We start from the raw sequence: 21,186 nt of genomic DNA on the forward strand, positions 1-21,186 counted from the left end.
CTATGTGAAATAAGATGCCACGAATATGGTTTCAGCTATAAACTTAAACAGAACAAGGTACTATAAAGTGCCAAATTATGAATAACCTCCTAAATATTTCCGTTTATGACTTATATTCGCCCAGGCCAAATCCCATAGCACGTTTTGTTAGAGGTGAATTGGTTAATGGCTATTGGGTGCAACCAAATTTGGCCAGGTGCTCAGAGGTTTAGCAGGTTAAAAAAGTTTTAGTGAATGAGTCTACACCTAGTAATGCAAATTTTCGAATAATGCATCTTGTTTAAAGGAAAATATTAGCTTACAGCACTTATAACTACATTAATTTCATAATCGTGAAATAAACTTGCAATATACAGTGGGAATAACACATAGTGGGACTAACATACAGTATGAAGGATTTCGGTTTCAATATACAAATGTATTAATACATTTATAAACTCGGAAGCAATTGGGAGGACCAGATATCTGGATTAAAATCGACAGGTGGGAATTTTTCCATTGACAGGATGATTGAGCATCTTACACACAAAACACATAGGAAACATATGAGAACCAGGATGGAAAGAAATGGGAAAATACAGAAATACTGGGAAATGAAAAGGGGTTGTACGATTGAGAACGTTAATGGCAATGAGACAGAATGTGTGTGTGTTTAAGAAAGACAAGCAAACAGGGTTTTGAGAAGGAAAAAGTGTGAAGACAGGTGTTGAAAAGAGACCTTCTCATAAATTTCCTGTGGTCGTTCAGGAAGTTTTTTCATCCCTATGGGCAAACACTGATAGATCAGACCAGAAAAGGGTGAGACAACAGAACCCAGCACTGTTCAAAAGGTCAAGGACGCCTTGCAGGATACAACTTTGATGCCGTGTATTTGGAGTGTGGCAGTGCACTTAAAGGATATTGGCTGCCAAAGGGAAAGTTGTAGGTTCAATAAGAAAAGGAGATGTAGGAACTCCATCTGGACATGGCTCTGTCACAATTATGTCTTAAAGTAGCTTAGTAGCCGATTTCACGTCAACTCTTAATATAAAGTTCTAAGATGATGCAACAAAAAACACAAAAGCACAAAAATATTTTTAACTTTTGAAAATGTGTGTATACCTGTAGTGCTGGGCGATAATTCGAACGGTAATTTCCCCGATATAATAAAGTTTTCCAATAAAACGGTAATGACAGTTCGATAAGTGATCGATAATGTTTACACACTATGCTGCGCAGGCACTTCCAGATGCAATCACAGTAGAGTAAGATGAAGTTATTCATTTATTTGTAGGGCCCTATGATTTCCATGATGCGGATAACTCGGACGGAATCACGGAATTCAAATGCGCGAAACATTTTCCTTTTGTGTAATGTTGGACTCGCAAACAGGGTTTGTCATTGCATTCATGAGTTATTGCTTTTGTATAAAAAAACAATAATAAAACCCTAAACCCCCCTCCTAGCCCCAACGACACAGGGGGGACAACAAATTATATAAAAATGTATAAATGTGGTCGTATTAATTGATACGAACCTCGTCCCGAGAAGATGCAAAAAAAAGTACGAAAATACTTTTAAAGAAGTATTCTTATTCGTATACCTGTACGTACAAAAAACCTAACTCTGCTAGTTTTTTAAAAATCAAATGCATGAATGTTGGATGATCTAAGCTGGATGTGATCAGTAAGTCATTACAACATGATATACATTACTTCAAATAAATAAATAATAAATTAAGCAAATGTAACTTTTTATTAGCTACAGCATTTGGAAGTGAATCGTAAAAATTATATGATTATGAAAAACAAAGTCACAGAGGCGACAGCAAATGATACAAAAATGTACAAATGTGGTTGTACGAATTATCTACCTCGTAAAACACTTATAAACTGCCATGCGATTGTGTCGGAAGGCACTGAAATTGGTTCCCACTGTGTTTTACAGCAATTACTACTACTACTATACAAACAATTGGGATCTGACATGCTTCCATAACGAAAACTGTCAAGTGACATCTAACATCACTTATTGGCTGTATAAAGGTGTCAGGTGGTGTGATCATGTCTTCATGGCAGATTCTCAAATTAAGCCATTCCAGACCTGTTAACTTCAGTCGTGTTTATTTAACAGCCACTTTCACTGGCCAGTTAACTCTTTTTCATCAGCTGTGAAACCATTACAGGGGCCCTGGGAGAAGAGAGAAAGAACTGGTAGGGCTCACCCCATCACCAAACACTTCATTACTAAAACCCTGAAGCTCGTGGGGTGAAGCTCACGACCGACGGTTTTTAACGTCCTCGATTAATAGCCATTCCACTTCCAGAACGAGTAATACAGGCTGACAGGACGGATACAGGACGGAGATGATCCACCTAAATGGAGTGATATTTTATAGGCCCCGTGAGAGCTTGGGAATTGTTGCAGAACACGTGACGGACAGGGCGAGCATAAACGAGAGAGAGACATCGAGGAAAGGAAAAAGAGAGAGAGAGAGAGACCAGAACAGAAAAGTAAGATGGATAAATTATGATGGAAGATGGCGGCCAGATTTTAACTACGCTGTTGTCCATTGCTTCCAAATATCTTCTTCAAAGTCGACACAGCTCATCCGTCGTACCCGAACGAGACTGAAAAGCTGCAGATCTGTGCTAATAAGATCCAGATGGTTCAGAAACATTCAATGCTGGCCAAAAAACTACCAGAGCGTCAGGCTTTATTTCTTTTTCCCCATCCTTCTCTTTTTCAAATCTCCACCAGATGGAAGCAAGCTTCTCCTGTCTTTTTTTGTGAGATGGTTTAACTTCATCAAGGGGTGAATTACCCAGCAGATGTGAGGGGTAAGTTAACCGTGACACGTTAAAATAGCCCACAAAGCTTGGTGCGAATTAAGAACAACAACAAGATTTCTTGCCTGGGACCCAAAAACAAGTCTGGCGTTGGAAGCCGAGACAGAAGAAAGCAGAACATTTCGGTTTCATCTTCTCACCAACCAATGTATACATGTGCTCTGTGACCATTACGATAAAAATCTAGTCTGCGTTATAAAGTTAGATGCTTTTTGGGACTAACATGCTTTCTTTGTAGGTTGTATTAATAATACAACAGCTAGTTTTCACATTTAAACCTAGCACGACATCTGCTTTAATGACACATACCGTACATCACCTCGGAGTACTAAGGTTTAGATTTTGCATTCAAACGGTAGTTTTGAGGTAGCCAAACAGATTTTCTGTAGGGATCATTGCAAAATTCTTGGGTTCAGCTACAAAACAGACATCCAAGCGCAGTTTCTTTGTTCGCAAAGCAAAAACTGACAGTTTTGAAAAATGGCAGCCAGCTTTACGTCACCACACTCGCCTGATAACATGACAACTCAAAACACTTGGAGAAAAACAGGAACTTAATAAATCCCTCGCAGGCATCATGATGACTTTTCATCTTCTGGCTGCTTTTTCTTTTCCTTCGCACGTCACTTTTCAGCTAGTTAAATCGCACACTAACTTACAGTATGCATTTAAATTAATATTACAGATGCTGGACTTCACACTACACTAAACTACACCAAATTTCATATTAAAACAACCGGAAAAAGAGTAACCCAGCTATTAAGTCATAGGCAATGATGATCTGGCAACCCTTTCTTGTGTTTGCGAATATTTTTATTTAATTTGGTAAATAGCATGTAAGCAAAAACTAAGGATGTTGGCAAGCCTAGACGTGATGGTTTCAAAATGGCAATTTTAATTTCCGCTGGATAGTTACATTCTATTGCGGAATAATAGGTATAATAAGTATTATGCTCAATATAAAGGTTAACATCTTTAGTTCAGCTTCCAAAAACAACATGAAATACCAAGTTACTTGACAATAAACGATACCGCTCACCATTTTTGTGGTTCCTCCAGTATGGCGCACAATATAATTCTGGCTCGGGTTCAGATGGCACTGGGCGCCCAAGGGAATCCCTCGTATATACTTGTGCCCACACTTTCCATACAACAGTAAACAAACAAACAAATACCGCAGGGAGACGCCCACATCTGGCTGTGTTTTGGGAAACCCTGGAGCGTGGGGACTACCTTTTCTTGCACATATATAGTTAGTGGCTTTTTCTCCTCTTTGCGGTACGAGGCAAACCCCTGGCTGCCGACCTTAAACCGTGGAAATTCAATTAAAGCCATTTAAGTGTTTCATAAAGCCATAGGAGGCTAGCCAGAGGTATGCTTGTAAAATCGGGAGCAAGTAAAGGTGGCGAGTGCTCACGTCCAGCGTCCTCCCCGCTTTAATACTTCCTATTTCTCCTGTTTCCCTATCCTCGCTCAAAAATACCAAATGGGTTACGAAGAGTACAAAGAATGACAAAGCTAGATACTCAAGTTATTCATGGTGGATTGGCTAAAATCCTGGTTTTAAGAGTAGACCATCGCTTCTGTGACTAACACTCATTCAAAGGCCCAAAAAAGAGAAACCCAAACAGTCATCTAACAATCCATCTAACTAAAGGGCTAAAAAAAGTCTGAAGCTCATTTTTGAAGTGGAAAACTAGTTAGGCCCGGTCCAAATTTGCGGTTCATTTGTATGTTGGGTGCTAAATTAACAGGCATAAAGTGGGCAACTTCTTGCTCCATAATTTTAATCCGATATAGCTTTTATGAGTACTGGAAGGCTTTCCCCAGAGGTTTCCATCCACAGGCTGTTGTTGTAGGTGCTATAGCAACAAGCTATGAGAGGAAGTGAGACCACACAAAGCTTAAGCTAGTGGGAGTAGTTAGGCTGGAGTGTGCGCAAAACATAATGTTACCAGACAGATGTACAACCACAACGACATGTGTAGGAGCAGTTGGAACCAAAATGCCAGGTTTAAATTAAGAGCAAAAAGGCCCACCTTGGCATCGGTGCCCATTGGCTCTAAATATCCAAATCCTGTTCATTAATGCAAAAGCTGTGCCAATCATATGTCATATAGAGTGGTTGCAAAAAAATATGTAAGCCCCACTTAAATAATGACTGAAGTATAAAAAATATTAATAGAGACATGACCAGAGGATAAAAAAAGAGAGAGAGGGTTCTTGCATCACTTCTTTGCAAATGCGCCAGTTGGTTTAATATTTTGTTTCTTACGCAATGAAATTCATCCGTTTCGAAGTGCGTCTTAAGGGTCCAAGTGCTTTTGGGGGCCACTGTATTCAACTCCTACAAAAAAGACAAACATGAACTTACAAAGCCCTTCCCAACAGGGAAAGCCTCCTGAGACATCTTGTAGGGGAAGGTTATATTCAAGAAGAAAGTCTAATAAAATAAGCTGTTCTGCCAAAAGATCCGCCTGGAGATCTGGGATCAAATATAAATCTATATGAGAGAAGAAAGTTGAGATTCTCGGAGGAAATCTGAATCATGCATCCCTGAACAGAATGTCACAGTCCAGAGATGCAAACATTATCCAACTCATGAGCATAGGACTTCCTGTGGTGAGGCAACGCAGATTTAAGAAAACACTGCAGCAGTATTGGGCACGGTATCAAGGCTCTTCTCAATACACTGTATATCTTTCGACAGCAGAGAGAGAATGAGAAAGAAAGATGGAGGAAGGAAAAGGAATAAATAAAAGAAGGAAGAGGTATGTGAAAGCGTAAGAAGGAGCAGGAAAGACTGAGAGAAAAAGATGGATGGAGAAAAGGAAGGAAAAAGGGTCGAAAGACAGAAGGAAACGGACAAAATGTTAAAAAAGGAAGGATGGATGAATGGAAAGAAAAAGAAAGACCAAAAACAAAAACTTTTAGCTAAACAAACAAATAAACAAACAGAGGTTAACAACATTAAAAACACTAAACTTTCAATTATGTTTGAAATGCAGCAGCTATCATAAATAAAATAAAAATGTAAATAAATAAAGATAGAAATAAATAAAGATAGAAATAAATAAAAAAGTAAAGAAGCGAACAATAACTAAACAAACAGACAGACAAACATAAGCTAAAATAACTTAACTTTCAAGTAGGTTTGAATTGCAGCAGTTATCATAAATAAATAAAAAAATGAATTACAAACATTTAAAAAATAAAGATATAAATAAATTAATAAAAGATATAAAGAAATAAAAATATAAATATATAAATAAGCAAACAATAGCTAAACAAACAAACAAACAAACAAACAAACAAACAGACATTAGCTAAAATGACTAAACTTTCAATTAGGTTTGAATTGCAGAAGTTATCATAAATAAAAAATTTAAAAAATTAAATAAAGATATATATATATATAAATAAATAAATAAAAAAGCAAACAAAAGCTAAACAAACAAACAAACAGGCATTAGCTAAAATCACTAAACTTTCAATTGGGTTTGAATTGCTGCAGCTATCATAAATTAATAAAACAATTAAATACCGTATTTTTTGGACTATAAGACGCGTTTTTTTCATAACTTGGCTAGTGCTGCGTCTTATAGTCAGTTGCACGTTGTAAGTCAGTATGAATTAATTTTGAGACAAGAGACATCATTACCGTCTACAGCCGCAAGAGTCCGCTATATGCTGCTCCTGTATTTATGTAATTCAATGGATTCAGTGATGCGGAATGATGACTCTTCGATGAATTTCACGCTAGTTGGCTTGTTCGGTTAATTTAGACTTTTCAACCTTCCAGGTACGTTCTGTATGCTATGGTTTATCGTTTAAATAACTGATAATATTACTTTTAACTCTTTTGCCGCCATTGACGAGATATCTTTTTTAAATCCGGAAGTATTGCCCTATGGCAAGCGGCTGCATGTCCGTGTCTGTTTTTAAGATCGCTCTGAATGGGATCTCTATGAAAAGTCCGTCACAAAAATGGAATTATCTCTGCGTTTTGCTCAAAATGTGGTGTTTTTGCAGAAACCTACCCATATTCAAAAGCTGATTACAAAAGAACTACTGAATGTAGGATGAAACGTTTTTTTTTTGTTGTTGTTGTTTGAAAGCAGGAGGGCCTGTTCTTTCATTTGGTATATTGTATGTTTATATATTTAAAGAAGAACATTTTATGGAAGGCATTAAACTTTTGTGAAAATCATGAAAAACGCTGGCTGGCAACTTTTTTTAAAAACGCTGGCGGCGAAAGAGTTAACGTACAGACATCTATTCAGCCTGCTGTTCTGTCTGCTATTGTTTAGTTGAATAACTTGCCTTTCCAGATTAAATGTCTGTTCTTTGGCTTGGATTTTGTGAAATAATCTTCTAAATAAACGCGACGTATAGTCCACTGCAACTATACGTGACTTATATATGTTATTTCGTCTTAATGACGCATTTTTATGATGCGGCTTATACTCTGGTGCGGCTAATAATCCAGAAAATATGGTAAATAAAGATATAAATAATAAATAAAAGATATAAAGAAATAAATAAAGAAGCGAACAATAGCTAAACAAACAAACAAACAAACAGACAGACATTAGCTAAAATGACAAAACCTTCAATTAGGTTTGAATCATAAATAAAAAATAATTAAATAATGATATAAATAAATAAACAAATAAATAAATAAACAAATAAAGAAAAAAGAAAGAAAGAAACGAACGAACGAAAGCTAAACAAACAAACAGACATTAGCTAAAATGACTAAACGTTCAATTATGTTTGAATTGCAGCAGCTACCTAAATCATTCGCTGAATTATTATCACTAATTTCTCGTAGGATTAAAACGCAGCAACTATCGTTTATCTTACAATAACTTTATTAAAGTCTGGGTGGGCATGTACGGTCTTAACGGATGAGGTTTAACACACTTCCCAGGCTTGAAGGAAATTCGGCCTATTAGGCCTGATGACTTTTGGAAAATGAACTGCTCCTAAGATAACAGCAAAAACGAGGACTGGCAATGCAGTGCAATTACGCTGAGCGTTAAAACACAAAGCAATCGAGTCTAAACCAAATAATCTGAGACGTTTCCACGATTTACGAACAAGTCAGGTGCAGCAGAAAGTCGATACACATTCAGATCTAATCTCTTCATCTAGTCCAGAGAGTCAGTTAATCCTTTTTCCCTCCCTTGTCCATAAATCATGTCAGTATAAGTAGACGGCAGCCCTCGGCTCCATTCCCACACCTCCGTGAACATTAGCTCAATTCAGTGGCCGTTATGCTTGCGCAGCCCACTTATGGCCTGCCAAAAGCAATTTCGTGCTTGAAATGTGACAAATAAAGCAGCTAAAGACGCGATATTATTTACATGGTGCATATAGCTTATAAAATGGCACCTTGATGCTATTAAAATATAAACCACATTTTCGGGGGGCAATGGGATTTTTCTTCAAATGTACCGAGACAATTACATCACTGCCCGCTTCATTCAAGTGGCCGTCACCTCTTCGTATAGTACAACTGGTTAATAACCAACATATGCTTGCAAAAGAATGTGAAGATGAATTTGCGTCACTCAACAGCAAAACGAAAATTACCAATACGACGAGTGAACGTTCAGGTCTCACAGACAGAAAACAAGATTCATTATGCCGTTGACCAAGGCAAGCTTTTCAAAATGGAAAGCGGATGTCGTCTTGGCTATAAATGAGAGAAAAGAAGAAATAGAGGAGTAGTTAAAGAGCTGATGAGTTCCAGGTCTTCTCATCGTCCCCGGGTGATGTCGGTTTGGCAGCGAAACCGGGAGGACCAGGGTTCAGGGCTACGCAAACAAACACAACGTAACGCTGGTTTGGATGGACTCGCTGGGCCCGGTTTGTAAAGACGAGGCTTTTTATAGGAAAAGGGCCCTTATTGTGTGGGGGACGGCACATACGCAATACGGTGGCTTTTTCTGGAGGGCCCAGTTCACCGCTCTATGCTGACTCACACACCGCAGGTCTGCTCCGAGCAGCCCAGTGGAGGTTAAGGAATGCTTTTGGGATAACCTGGGAATAGTTCATGCTAAATATGTACTTCTCTTGGGAGTTTTCATCGACTCCCACTTTTATTTACCTGTCTGATCTTAATTAAAGGGAGGGAAAGTAAATACGCATATGCAACAAGTCAGCCTTTTTGAATCAATAGGCGGCCTTAAAATGTAAGTGAACTGAGAGCTACACACATTATCAGATCAAGGTCTCTATTTTAGATGAGCCAAAACATGATCTTATTTCCCAATTCGGTTTTTATCTCCTTTTTCTCATTGTTTGAGGTGAGTGAGATATGATGGCAATCACAGGCAACCCATTCAACGCTGTTTTGATTCTCACAGAGAAAAGGATACAAGCGACGAGAATGAAGAAAACATGCAAGGAATTGAAACAGAAGTTCATGGTGGTGAAAAAATAAAAATAATTGAGCAAATTAGTCAAAATACCACCACATCTGACGGATAGTCATTCTGGAACATTCCTTGCTGCATTCAGAGGTTAAGTACACAGTCCGATGGAGGTAAATGCTTAATTCTTACTTAATGTACACAAATACAGCCATTTAACCGGAGTGAATAATCTTATAAACGTGACTGTGCTCACAAAGCGCCATTGTAGTCTTGCTAATTCTCAAATTAAAGAACAACACTTTTCCAGGAAGTGAGCATGTAATGGTAGTAGTTAACTTTTCATAGCGGAACCTTTTTTCCTCAACGTGCCAATGAAAATGAGAGTGTAAGGTACCCTTGTATGTGTATATTATCCTCTCTCGCTTCAAGTTCATATGGTTTCTCTCCTACAAAAGTCATGATGGATATTGTAACAACTGTTACATTAATGGCAACCAAAAATCTCCCACCTGTTCGCTACAAATGATCATAAACACCCGCAGGTCTCAATGTAAAGGCTTGTTTGCCAGTTTTAAAGAATTTCTCTAAAATATACACCTGGTTTTAAAAACCATGTATTTAAAATGTAATATGCACCTTTAAAGTAAAAAAGACGCCTGATTTAAACAACTGGAAATGTACACACACACACACACATATATGTACAGTATATGCACTACCATGTAGAAGTTTAAGGTCACTTGCTCTTTTTTACATTTTTACATTTTAGACTAAGGGGCTGTTTACACTTGGTATTAAGATGGGTTTTCATCGATCGGATCACAAGTGGACAACGTTAATGCCAGGTGTAAACGGTGTTCAAAACGTTTTGAACACGTGCACTTTGGACCACTTTCAACCACATTCAGAGGTAGTCAAAAACCCTTTCGATCGGATTGCTTTTGTAGTGTAAACGCACATGTGGTTGAATGTGTTCAAACAGCCACACGCGACCGCCTTCCCTCCGCCCATTTATCTAATCTGAGGTACTGAGCACAAGTTTTACGTCTTTTCTGACTTCTGGCGTGAACACACGGTGAACAGAGCTATTTTTAGCCTTTCATTGATAAAACTAAAGCGGCTGATCTCCGCAGTTTCATTTTGAAAGCGTGTGAAAGTTGCGCGATCCTATTTCATAAAATTAAGAGAAAGCTCTAACATATAAACATACAAAACTATGTGCAGCATGTTTACTTGCTAAACAAGCAGTGGACACTGACATAATATTAGTTCGCGTCCATATAAACTCATCATTACTCCCGCTCGCGTTTGACTGACAGCGGAGAGACTCGCCCACCGTCTCGACAGACCACCCCCTCATAGTATTCAGGACAGAAGCGGTCGAAAGTGGACAAAAGAGACGAGTTTAAATACCAGGTGTAAACGTGATGTATCTTTGTCGTCCACATGTGATCCGATCGATGAAAACACATCTTAATGCCAAGTGTAAACAGCCCCTAAAAGTAAACTCCAAAACTATGAATTAACACAAATGTAACTTATTATTTAAAGGGGTCGTTTTACAATACCTTTTTAAGATGTAAAAAAACCTTTGGTGTCCCCAAAGTACGTATGTGAAGTTTTAGCTCAAAATGCCATATAGATATAGATAGTTTATTATATAGCATGTTTAAATTGTTCCTTTGTAGGTGTGAGCAAAAATTTGCTGTTTTTGGGTGCGTCCTGTTAAATGCAAATGAGCTGATTTTTGCACTAAATGGGAGTGACATGGTTGGATAGTGCAGATTAAGTGGCGGTATTATCCCCTTCTGACATCACAAGGGGAGCCAAATTTCAATGACCTATTTTCCACATGCTTGCAGAGAATGGTTTACCAAAACTAAGTTACTGGGTTGATCTTTTTCACATTTTCTAGGTTGATAGAAGCACTGGGGACCCAATTATAACACTTAAACATAGAAAAAGACAGATTTTCACGATATGTCCCCTTTAAGTAGTCCAGATGCAAAACCCTCTAAGTGCATCCAACATGTTTTCTTGTAAATAAGCATTTTTTATCAGGCTCTTATGTTTAGATTCAGTAATTTCACTTTAATGGCAATGCAAAGGTTTTTTAGTCAGTAACTGAAATGCTTTATTTTCACAAATGTCATTTCATTGGTTTTAAACAAATTTTACTGTATTTCGCTGCAAAACCTTCTACATTAAGTGCATGCAAGCTTTTTTGGAAAAAAACTCAACTTCTTTGGATTAGACATGGTAAACAGTTGATGAAACTGAACCACACATTGGGAGGGGGCTTTGAAGCATGTGTCTGCCAGATTCAGGCTGTATTCAGGTCCAAGTACTTACAAGGGAAGTTTTAACACAATCCACGGTCATTACCCATTTGTCCTCCGTGCCCTTTCAGGACTTTACTTGAAATATCGACATGGCATTTAATGGTTTTGGCCACTAAACCAATATTCACAATGGCAACAGGACACACATTTGAAATATACAGCATATTAATCCCAGGTGAAAAACGCTTGACTAGTCTTCAAATCACCATAGAGCAGGGTTCCCCAAATCTTACCCTGGAGGGCCCGAGCACTACAAACTTACTCACCTGTGATTGTCTAGTGATCATGAAGACTTTGATAAGCTTGCTCAGGTGTGTTTGATCAGGGTTGGAGCTAAACTTTGCAGTGCTCCGGCCGGCCAGGGTAAGATTTGGGGAACCCTGCCAAAGAGGACTGTTAGTACCAGGGCCACTGACAAAACCACACTGTGGCACTAAGCAAGACCTCCATCATTCCCTGTCCAAATTCCCGAATAATCTTTAGAGCACTTTGGAATTAAGTCCAAGCACAGCCCCGGTCCTCAGCCCTGGTCCTCGCCAAATAAGATAACTAGAAAGGTTGGCAGCTGATTGTTAACTGTAATATTTCTGTGTCTCAAGAGGCAGTCGTTCGGACTCGGAGCAAGTTTGAGCTTCTTTAGGAATTCTGCCCTCTTGGGGAGGATAAACATTTAGGCCCTGACACACAAACACATACTAACTAGATGATTCTTTTGGATCTGAAATCTTGGAAGCTATTCTAGACATGTGTTGACCCAAACAATATCTCATCCAAATCTCTAAACTAAGGCACTGAATGATCCACATGAGAAATATGATACAACAGCAGGAAAAGTGTGTTTGTTGTGGCTCCAACAAGAATAGGTCCTAAAACATAATGAGGATTTAAAGCCGAATTCACAACATCACAGATGTTGTTGTGACAGAGAACAGCAGTCTACGAACTTGGCAGAGATGTGCTGAATTAAACATCTACTTCAGTTATTTAACATGATTGGAAAAAACACGACTCTTATCTCTTCATTTGTCTTTTTCATGTCTCGAGTCAGAGCCAAAGCTAGTATGCTAGCCCAAACTGAGTGCTTACAAATTAAGAGCGCCTTGGTATTTCTAAGACCTAATGTAACAAACACCAACACAAACCATGAAGTATTAAACACTAACTCAAACACAATCTTTCACCTTCATCTCACTAACAACATCCAGGTAACGCAACGCATTGGCTAAAAGAGAAAACTGCTATAAACATGTGTCGTTTTTTTATCTCTATGTTGTGAACTCATCGTTCACAGACAAACTGACCACCGAAACTCCGCCGACCACCTGACATTCTTCTCCATGCCTCCTCCCTTCCTCCCATGACACGAGGACTAAATAAGAACAACATCCAGTCAGCGCTCTGCTTCAAAGCAACTAAAACAGCCACCCCCCTCCCTCCTGCTTGCCTGGATCATTTTCAAACACACAATTTAATAAAAGATAGACGTTTAATCTCCTCCATTCCTGAACAAGAGTGGCGCTGTGAAACCCGATCTCCGCTTAGTCTCGGCAGCCGGACACAGAGAGCCACCGCGGCTACGGCTGACGAACGGAATGCATTAGACAAAACGAAAGGTCGAGCGAAAAACAAGCGAGGAGCGGTAGAAAAAAAATAAAAACAAAATAACATACAGCTTTTTGCTTGCCAGTCATTGGCAAATCATATGTCGGAAATGCCAAGGTCAACTTTCAAACATATAGGGGGTCAAGGGTTTGTGAGGGGTGTGCGTTTCAGGAAGATAAGATGCGGTGGCATGAATTTTTTAGTTTAGTCACAAATACTATGTAGTAGTTTTCGAATATTTAGGGGTCAAAAAGCATCAGAAACTTAGAAGTAGCAATGCAGCATGTGTGTTTTGAACAGGAGAGACAAAGAATAGATGCGATGGTATAAGGGGTTGAGGTCGAGGTTTCTGTAAAGCTAAAAAAGGAAATGACATGTAGCGTGACTCAAGGGCAACGCGTCATGCATTCTCCGTACGGTTCCTCTCCCAAACTGGAACACATGTGATAGTGGAACGGAGCGATCGGAAACACAGATGAGATTCCTGCAGACGCTACACAGAGGCAATCGAAAAAGCCTGGAAAGATGCAACGGGTTACAGCTCATTAAATTGCACTGTAGGCAAGAGCAAAAAAAAAAAAGATGGAGCGGGTTACAGCACATCTTTGTTAGCGGATATTAAAAGCCCAACCGGTGGAGTTCAGTCAAATCAGATGCTTCAAAATACCGATATCATTGAACGTCCCGACTTCCTCTGAGAGACTTCACAAACGATAAGTTTAAAATGTCCGGGCTGAACTCGAACTCGCCGTCAACCTATCAAAAGAAGATCTATTGTCTCACCCCACAGAGCAACTTTGACAAGGTTAATGAAGATTCCTGGCAAAGGTGCAAAGCATTACATTCATTCTGATTAAGGGAATGCGAAATGGAAATGGCGGTCGACATCAAGTATGAGGAACAAGCTGCGGAGGGCATCTCACAGTTAGACTACAAATGGAGGCATAGATCAAACATGACATTTATATAACTATTCCCCTCGGAGCAGGCTACGCTTACACATCACTCCATACCCTTCACCGCTATGTTTTTGTTCTTTAAACGTGCGGGTCAGAGACGGCCCGGTCCGACCTTTGCATTTCTCTTTCCATTTTAATCTGCACATTTCATCTCCTCTTTAGGTTGAGGAACAGCTGGGTAGCAGAAGGCCTGGATTCCACTCCCAGCGTCACGGAAGAACATTAATCCTGCGTTTACTGCGAAACCTGGACTATGTTCGATTTGATCTGCAGAACCTAGAATTTATGCTACGGCTCATGGGATGGCTATTTGATGACTTTATTTAGTATCTAGACGTTTTTGTGTCTTACCTGTGCGATGTTTTTGTTGAGCAAGTAGACGCCATATTCAAACTGGAATCGCTCTCCTCTTGGGTAGAGGGGGAACCTGCAAACAAGAACAGCACATAGTCATCACGAGAAAGGTCTCATTGGTCACCTCTGAACCGTTACACATGGTTCCCATATTAAACGCAACGCGAAGGACGTTTTTTTACGAGGTCGTAATCAGTTCATAACTTTGCGCAGCGCAAAACAAGCTAAATGGCAGGTCATCTGTCAAACTGGACAAAGGGTTAAATCGAAAGTCCAAAGCCTGCAAGTAATAACTGCGTATTTGCAAATGAACGAGGTCAAGGTTTCTCAATGCATTCTGGGTATTTATGCTCTGTGAAGTTAACCGAGCAACGATACAAGGCTATTTCTGATGTAAGACGTCTCTCTGCAGATGTTAACAGAATGCCTAGAGCTCTGGAGGTCTGGTTCTGATCCGTTTCTCAAATGCATGTCTGAAACACAATCTATTATCCATTAAAATTGGATCATTCCCGCCTGTTTCTTCTGGTCAGTTCTTGTTTAAACTGCCAGTATAATCATGATTTAGAAATGGCCAAATGGCACACGATATCAATGTCGAAATGAGAGCAACGAATAGTCAAGATGCACAACAGATGAACACAACTTACTAATAATGCACTGGTGCACACAGAAGAATTTAGGACTTATTTAATTACAAAAATCTGCGAGAGCATACAGATTAACTCATCTACAATTGATCGATTCATATTTTATAATTGAATTAAAATAAATATGACCTGATTTATTACTACTTGAGGGAATTCTGGGTAAACAAAATAAAGTTCTGTTGATCTAAGCTGCTGAGTGATCCAGACTTTACTGTATATTCAAGTCTAAGTATGAGTTTATATACAGGTTATAAAAAGCTGGCCCCACATGCACACTGACTGAACATAACGTCCCATTTGTTTTATTGGAGAAAATGGCCCAAGAAAAATACAGCGGGAAAGTCCCTCTTAAATTAAGATGATGGGGAAAGAGGGGTAAAGAATAAGACAGGAGACTGCACGCAAATATTTGCACCCTACATGATGCTGCTCTCACTAACACTTGACTATAGCCCCCCTAATATGAGAGTACATTACTGCCCTGTTATTAAGAGCTTATAGGTGGTAGAACACAGAGAGAGAGAGAGAGAGAGCCTCAAGCTTAACCACCTGTGATCAACAAAAACATCAGCACGTAAACCACAAAGCTCTCCTGACATCGCTGTCAAGCTTGTTAAAACACTGTGTGTGTGTTTTCGAGACTGCATACCTGTGGAATGCGTTTATAAGACACTGTCACGATTGTGAAAGCGTGTGACATGCAGTTATTCATCTCGTATTTTAACAGAACCGCTCGGGAGGAAAGGTCGCGAACCGCAGCCAGCCTGAGGTCACACGCTATAGCCTAAAGGCAGCAGACACCTAACATAAAGGTGCGAGTGATCCTCCGGAAGTTCCTCTGTAATCCGTGAGGCCTTTTTGTCAGCGGCACCTGGGACTTCTGCTTTTAATCGCAGAAGAGTGGAGACAGACCCGGCAATTCCCTTTACTTCCCGTCTTAACAATTTCGTCTTTCTCTCTAACGCACACACTTACACACTTCCTGAATGACCCGCAAGCCCCAGGGGGACGTAATCTCAAAGCAGGTGCATGCTTAAAACCCTCGCTGGACTGAAGATACACACACGCGTTATTTTAACACACAAGTTGTGTCGTTTTTAATCTAAAGGAGTTGAACAATATACAGTTGTCTGAATCTTGAGAAAACAATCCTGACAAGTCACATCTTACCAAATTCCAGGGAAGCGGACACAATAACCCTGGCAAAAATCACTTGCGTATACAAACGCACACAGGCAAAGACCGTCGCTTAACAGTGATTAATGAGCATGTGTGTGTGTGTGTGTGTGAGATCATACGGCTCCGGATCACAGAGCACCAGGAATTTCTCAAGGGAATGTCCAGTCAAATACATTATAACAGAGCAACAGGGGGCAGGAAGTACGTGTATGTGTGCACTTACATATGTGAAAATGTATATTTAGGATAGGCAGTGAAAAGGGGGGAGGAAATTAGTGGTTTTTATCACTACTGTAAATGTGCAGACATGCTCACTCTCACATGGCAGAAAAACACTCCCCGCACACCTCACAATAGGACCCATTGGGCAGAAACATGCGTAGTTTTGTAGATTTATGACCACAGGCACGTAATCTGGTCTACTTCAGCTCATACTGTTATCTCTGAATGACTCAACATGAAAATTTGACGCAAACTTTTTCATGATAATTCTGTCACAAACATTCTCATTGTATCCAAAAAGTGCTTGGAAATTACACTTAATAATAGAGAGAGGATAGGAAATTGTGGGAAAAAGAAAGGGGAACGGGACTGGGAAACAATCTGAGACCGCATCAACGCCATAAGCACGCATATATGCTTGCTACTAGGCCACAGCTTTTTTTGTTTCTGAATCAATGTTCAGAAAATATCTGTGAACAGATCAATTGTGAGAAAGATTTGATCTTTTAAGAAATGTTTAGTGTAAACTGAATGAAAACTGACATGTTTAATCTCCTTCCAATAATGTGGTGACTGTGCTTTCATCATTGTCCCCTCTCGAATGTGGGAGGTTATCAATAGCAGAGCTTTACTTTCTTCAGTAAATGCTTGTGACTGGGGAAAACAGCCACAAGAACTAGGTTCCATGTTTCCACTTCAGAATTTCCTAAATCTCTTTCCCGTGTTTGATCTGAAATGTTACACGATTAAAAAAAGTGTCAATAATTGAACACGACAGTGACGCACATTCTTCCTTACCCTCTTCTGAAGGCTTCCAGTACGTTATTGAAAAAATATCATGCACAAAGAAGATGAGAATGAGAGGAGAAAATTGAGAGGAGGAGGAGAGAAGTGAGAGAACAGAAAATGATAGGAGAAAAGTTAAAAGAGTGAGGGGTGGGAGAGGAATAGAGAGATGTGAGAGGAGTAGGAGGAGAGGAAAGAAGTGAGAAGAGTAGAGAGAAATGCAAGGTGAGAAGTAATAGAAGTAAGAGGAGTGATAAGAAGCGAGAGGAGAGACGTGATAGGACTGAAAATAGGAGTACGAATGAGAGAAGTGAGAGGAGAAAAGTTATATGTGATCGGATTGATGTCCGTGTTTATATGGAACAATCTTCAAATCAGATTTGATCATTCGCATATTGCACAAATATAGTTTTGCGCTGCTTTAAGATATGCATACAAGCCATCCTCCTTAAATCGCTGTGCGTTTATTTCAGGCCATAATTACTAAACGATAAACGCACACAGAGCTTTGTGCCACGCTAATTATCAAGCAGTGTTTTCTATCCTTTTGAGCGGATTACAAAAGGTATAAAATACCCGTCAAACGGATTAGATTTTTATGGAGCCCTAAGGGGACATGGAGAAAAAATTAAATAAAGTTAAGTTTCGCGTGCGCACGTGAAACTATCGCGTTTCGTTTTGCGTGTGCAACTTAAGTTTTTGATGTGCTCACGCGAAACCTTCATGTGCAGATTTTTTTTAAAGTTTAGTTTCGCGTGCGCACGTGAAACTATCGTGCGCGCACATGAAACTATCGCATGCACACGTGAAAGCAAAGTTTCATGTGCGCACGCGAAACTAAACTTTAAAAAAAATTCTGCACATGAAGGTTTCGCGTGAGAACATGAAACTAAACTTTAGATTTTTTTTTACTCCAATGTCAACTTAGGGGCTTGTTAGATTTTTAATCGGTTTGGCTCTTTTTATTTCGATTGAGGTGTTTACATGTAGAGCTGTGATGATACATTGCGTTTCCCATTAAAAATACCTGTCTGAAATCGATTATGTATCGCAAGGCTCAGATTCTGTGTTTCATGCACAACTTGTGCATGTACTACGACTTTGTGATCAATAGGAAGTCCTTATCAATCTAAAATCACTATGAGTTTAAATCATTTATAATGTGCATTTAAAAAAGCAACACTCGTCAAACACAATCATTCAAAATATTCTTTATTATCATGAACATGCCTTATAACAGCGATATAAACATGCCGCTAGACATTTCCTGGAATAGTGTTTGTAATCCTACTTCTTCTGTGGCACAAATGGAGTTCCTGCACGAGAGCGCCCTCTGGCTTTTGGATGTTGCGGCATTTAACCGTTAATTCATTAAAAGTCATTCATTGAGAAAACGCGCATTTGCACAATTAATAGTCACAGCTCTATTTACATGGAGCATTTTCATTCGGATTGAACATTTAAAGAGCACCTATTTCATTGCTAAAAAACAACGTTATTTTGTGTATTTTAGTATAATACAATGTGTTCACGTGGTTTTTGGTTAAAAAACACATTATTTCCACATACTGTACATTTTTGTAGCTCCAGATTTCACTCTCTTTGAGAAACCCACGGATTGGAAAAGCTCCGTGTCCCTGATTGGTCAGCTAATCTGTACGTTGTGATTGGCCTAAATACCTCTGACTTCAGCCGGAAATGTGACGCTATGTTTGAAAGATTCGGTCACAATGCAATGCTAACAGGAGTTCAATTGCAGGCTGTGAGTCCGAAGCGAGAGGAATTATGATAATGTCGGTATTTACTACATCAACAAGCCCAGGAGGTAAACTGTTGCCTACAATCCATGTGTTTGTTGTAGTCCAAGAAAAGAGATTTATGTTGGAGACGATAACTCGCGTCATGGTTTACTTTGGGGTTTGTAGCATATACCTTTAATTAACATGTACTAATACACACACACAAAAAATCGGACAATAGGTGCTCTTTAAACCAATTACAATTGTGTATGTAAACTAGGGTTTGGCCGATACTATTGTGTATCAACGATCGTCAGACATATCGCCAATAGCAGGCTTTAATGACGATAGTTGGCAATGGTTATTATTATTATCATCATTGTTTCACATTAACATGCGCATTGCGTGCTTTCCTCGCATGGGAGGGTTTGAAAAGAAACCAGACAGCAACAAAAAAGAGGAGAAGAGGTTGAGAGGAGTAGAGAGAGGAAAAAAGAAAAAGATGAGAGATTCTTAAAAGGTCTTTTATGACACTGTATGTTTACACACATCGTGTATAATTATCTTGCGTGTCATCTCACAATTTTTTCACAGAAGTTAAACATTTCTGCCTCGGTGTCCTGTATGCTACTAACCTAAAGAGATGTTTCAATCTAATGTGTACCTGAAAATGACTGAAATGACAACATATGTAAACTGAATAAGACTAAAATCCAAGGATAAATTCCACAGCATCATTTAATATATTTGTGTCATATTTATGTCTCTATTGCCTTACCTTATATTTGCACTTGTCCAAGCTAACCGAGTTTAATGTGATTTGTCAACTGCGCTATGACAGAACAAGAGTGTTCGGCCAAGACGTGCCCGCTCCAAAGCAAACTTTACAGAGCAATGCACTTGATTTATTGCCTGCTTAAAAACAACTATAAACAAGAAAGCAACTTCTCTCTTCAGTACATCAAGATCTTTTGTAGGGGTAATAAAGAGGACATTTAATCTTGTGGCTTAATAAACGTAAGTAATACAGACTGTCAGTAGAGTACCATGCCACCCCCACAGTAAATGACCTTTGACCTGTAAAAGCAGTCAGTGGCTTTGAAAAGACTACATTATGCGCATTTAGAAATAGTGACAACCAATCAGAATTTAGCATATGCAGTTTACCCTCCATCCAAAAAAAAATTTGTGAAACTACTAGCATACTTGCTTAGTGTGGTGTTAAGACAAAACTATCCAGTGTAACAAACCATGTTGTTTTTGGGAAAAAAATTGGGGCTAAGGCACATATAAATATGTATGAATGTTGCATTACATAACAAAATTAAAACCAAGCGGCATTTGGAGATAAATGTTGTTTTTCTTACTTCTACAAAACTTAAAAGTGGCAAATGTTTTGCGGTTGTATGAAGTCATTTCCACTTAAGGTCAGGCAGGTTCCTTTAGCGGAGTAACCACAGGTGTAGTTTATCACATTAACTATGGACATGTTCCATTAAGTTTGCCAACCAGAATTTGTCCAAAATGTTAATCTTAATAAAATCTAACAAACCTTTTTATGTGGCATGTTTTGCTTAAGCATGTGCTTGTGATGTCTTTTTGTTAATGTAATGCTTTGACATTCGTGCATGTTTAGTTATTGCCTAAGTGTCCAATAACAAGAAAGTTTGTTTATTTCAGCTTTGATCATCCTATTTTAATGATCTAAACATGTAGCGTGTCACGATATAATATTCCACATGTACTCGTAATGAAAATGTTTGTCTCATTCAAAGCAATCTATGAAGAACCTAAGACGCATAACGTAATAATACACCGTCAGAAAAAATTGGCAAAATATGTACCCAAGCTGTCAATGGGGCGGTACCCCTTCAAAAAGTACAGCTTTGGACCTAAACAGGTCAACAAGGTACATATTGGTACCAAAAGTGTACACATCTGTGCCTAATGGTACATATTAGGACCTTTTATAAGGGTACTGCCCTAGCGACAGCTGGGGTAGATATTTTGACCTTTTTTTTTCTAAGTGTGCAGGGTTTTATTTTCTGTTTTCTGGCACTATGTTAATTAAACATTTGCAGGAAAAATGCACCTTTTATCTTGTATCAGCTCATAAAGAAACTAAGAAAACAAAGCAAGTGA

General features: G+C 39.0%; 1 protein-coding gene across 1 annotated transcript in view; it reads right to left on the reverse strand.

The window, feature by feature from the left end:
* Positions 1–21,186, reverse strand: part of uvrag (UV radiation resistance associated gene) — a 124,854-nt gene that overhangs the window by 31,669 nt on the left and 71,999 nt on the right. Inside the window, exon 13 of the mRNA XM_055208209.2 lies at positions 14,466–14,541. Within this exon, the coding sequence (XP_055064184.1) occupies positions 14,466–14,541 (76 nt within the window). The remainder of the gene's footprint in view (positions 1–14,465; positions 14,542–21,186) is intronic.

The sequence above is a fragment of the Misgurnus anguillicaudatus genome, chromosome 12, assembly GCF_027580225.2.
Source record: "Misgurnus anguillicaudatus chromosome 12, ASM2758022v2, whole genome shotgun sequence".
Classification (NCBI taxonomy): Eukaryota; Metazoa; Chordata; class Actinopteri; order Cypriniformes; family Cobitidae; genus Misgurnus; species Misgurnus anguillicaudatus.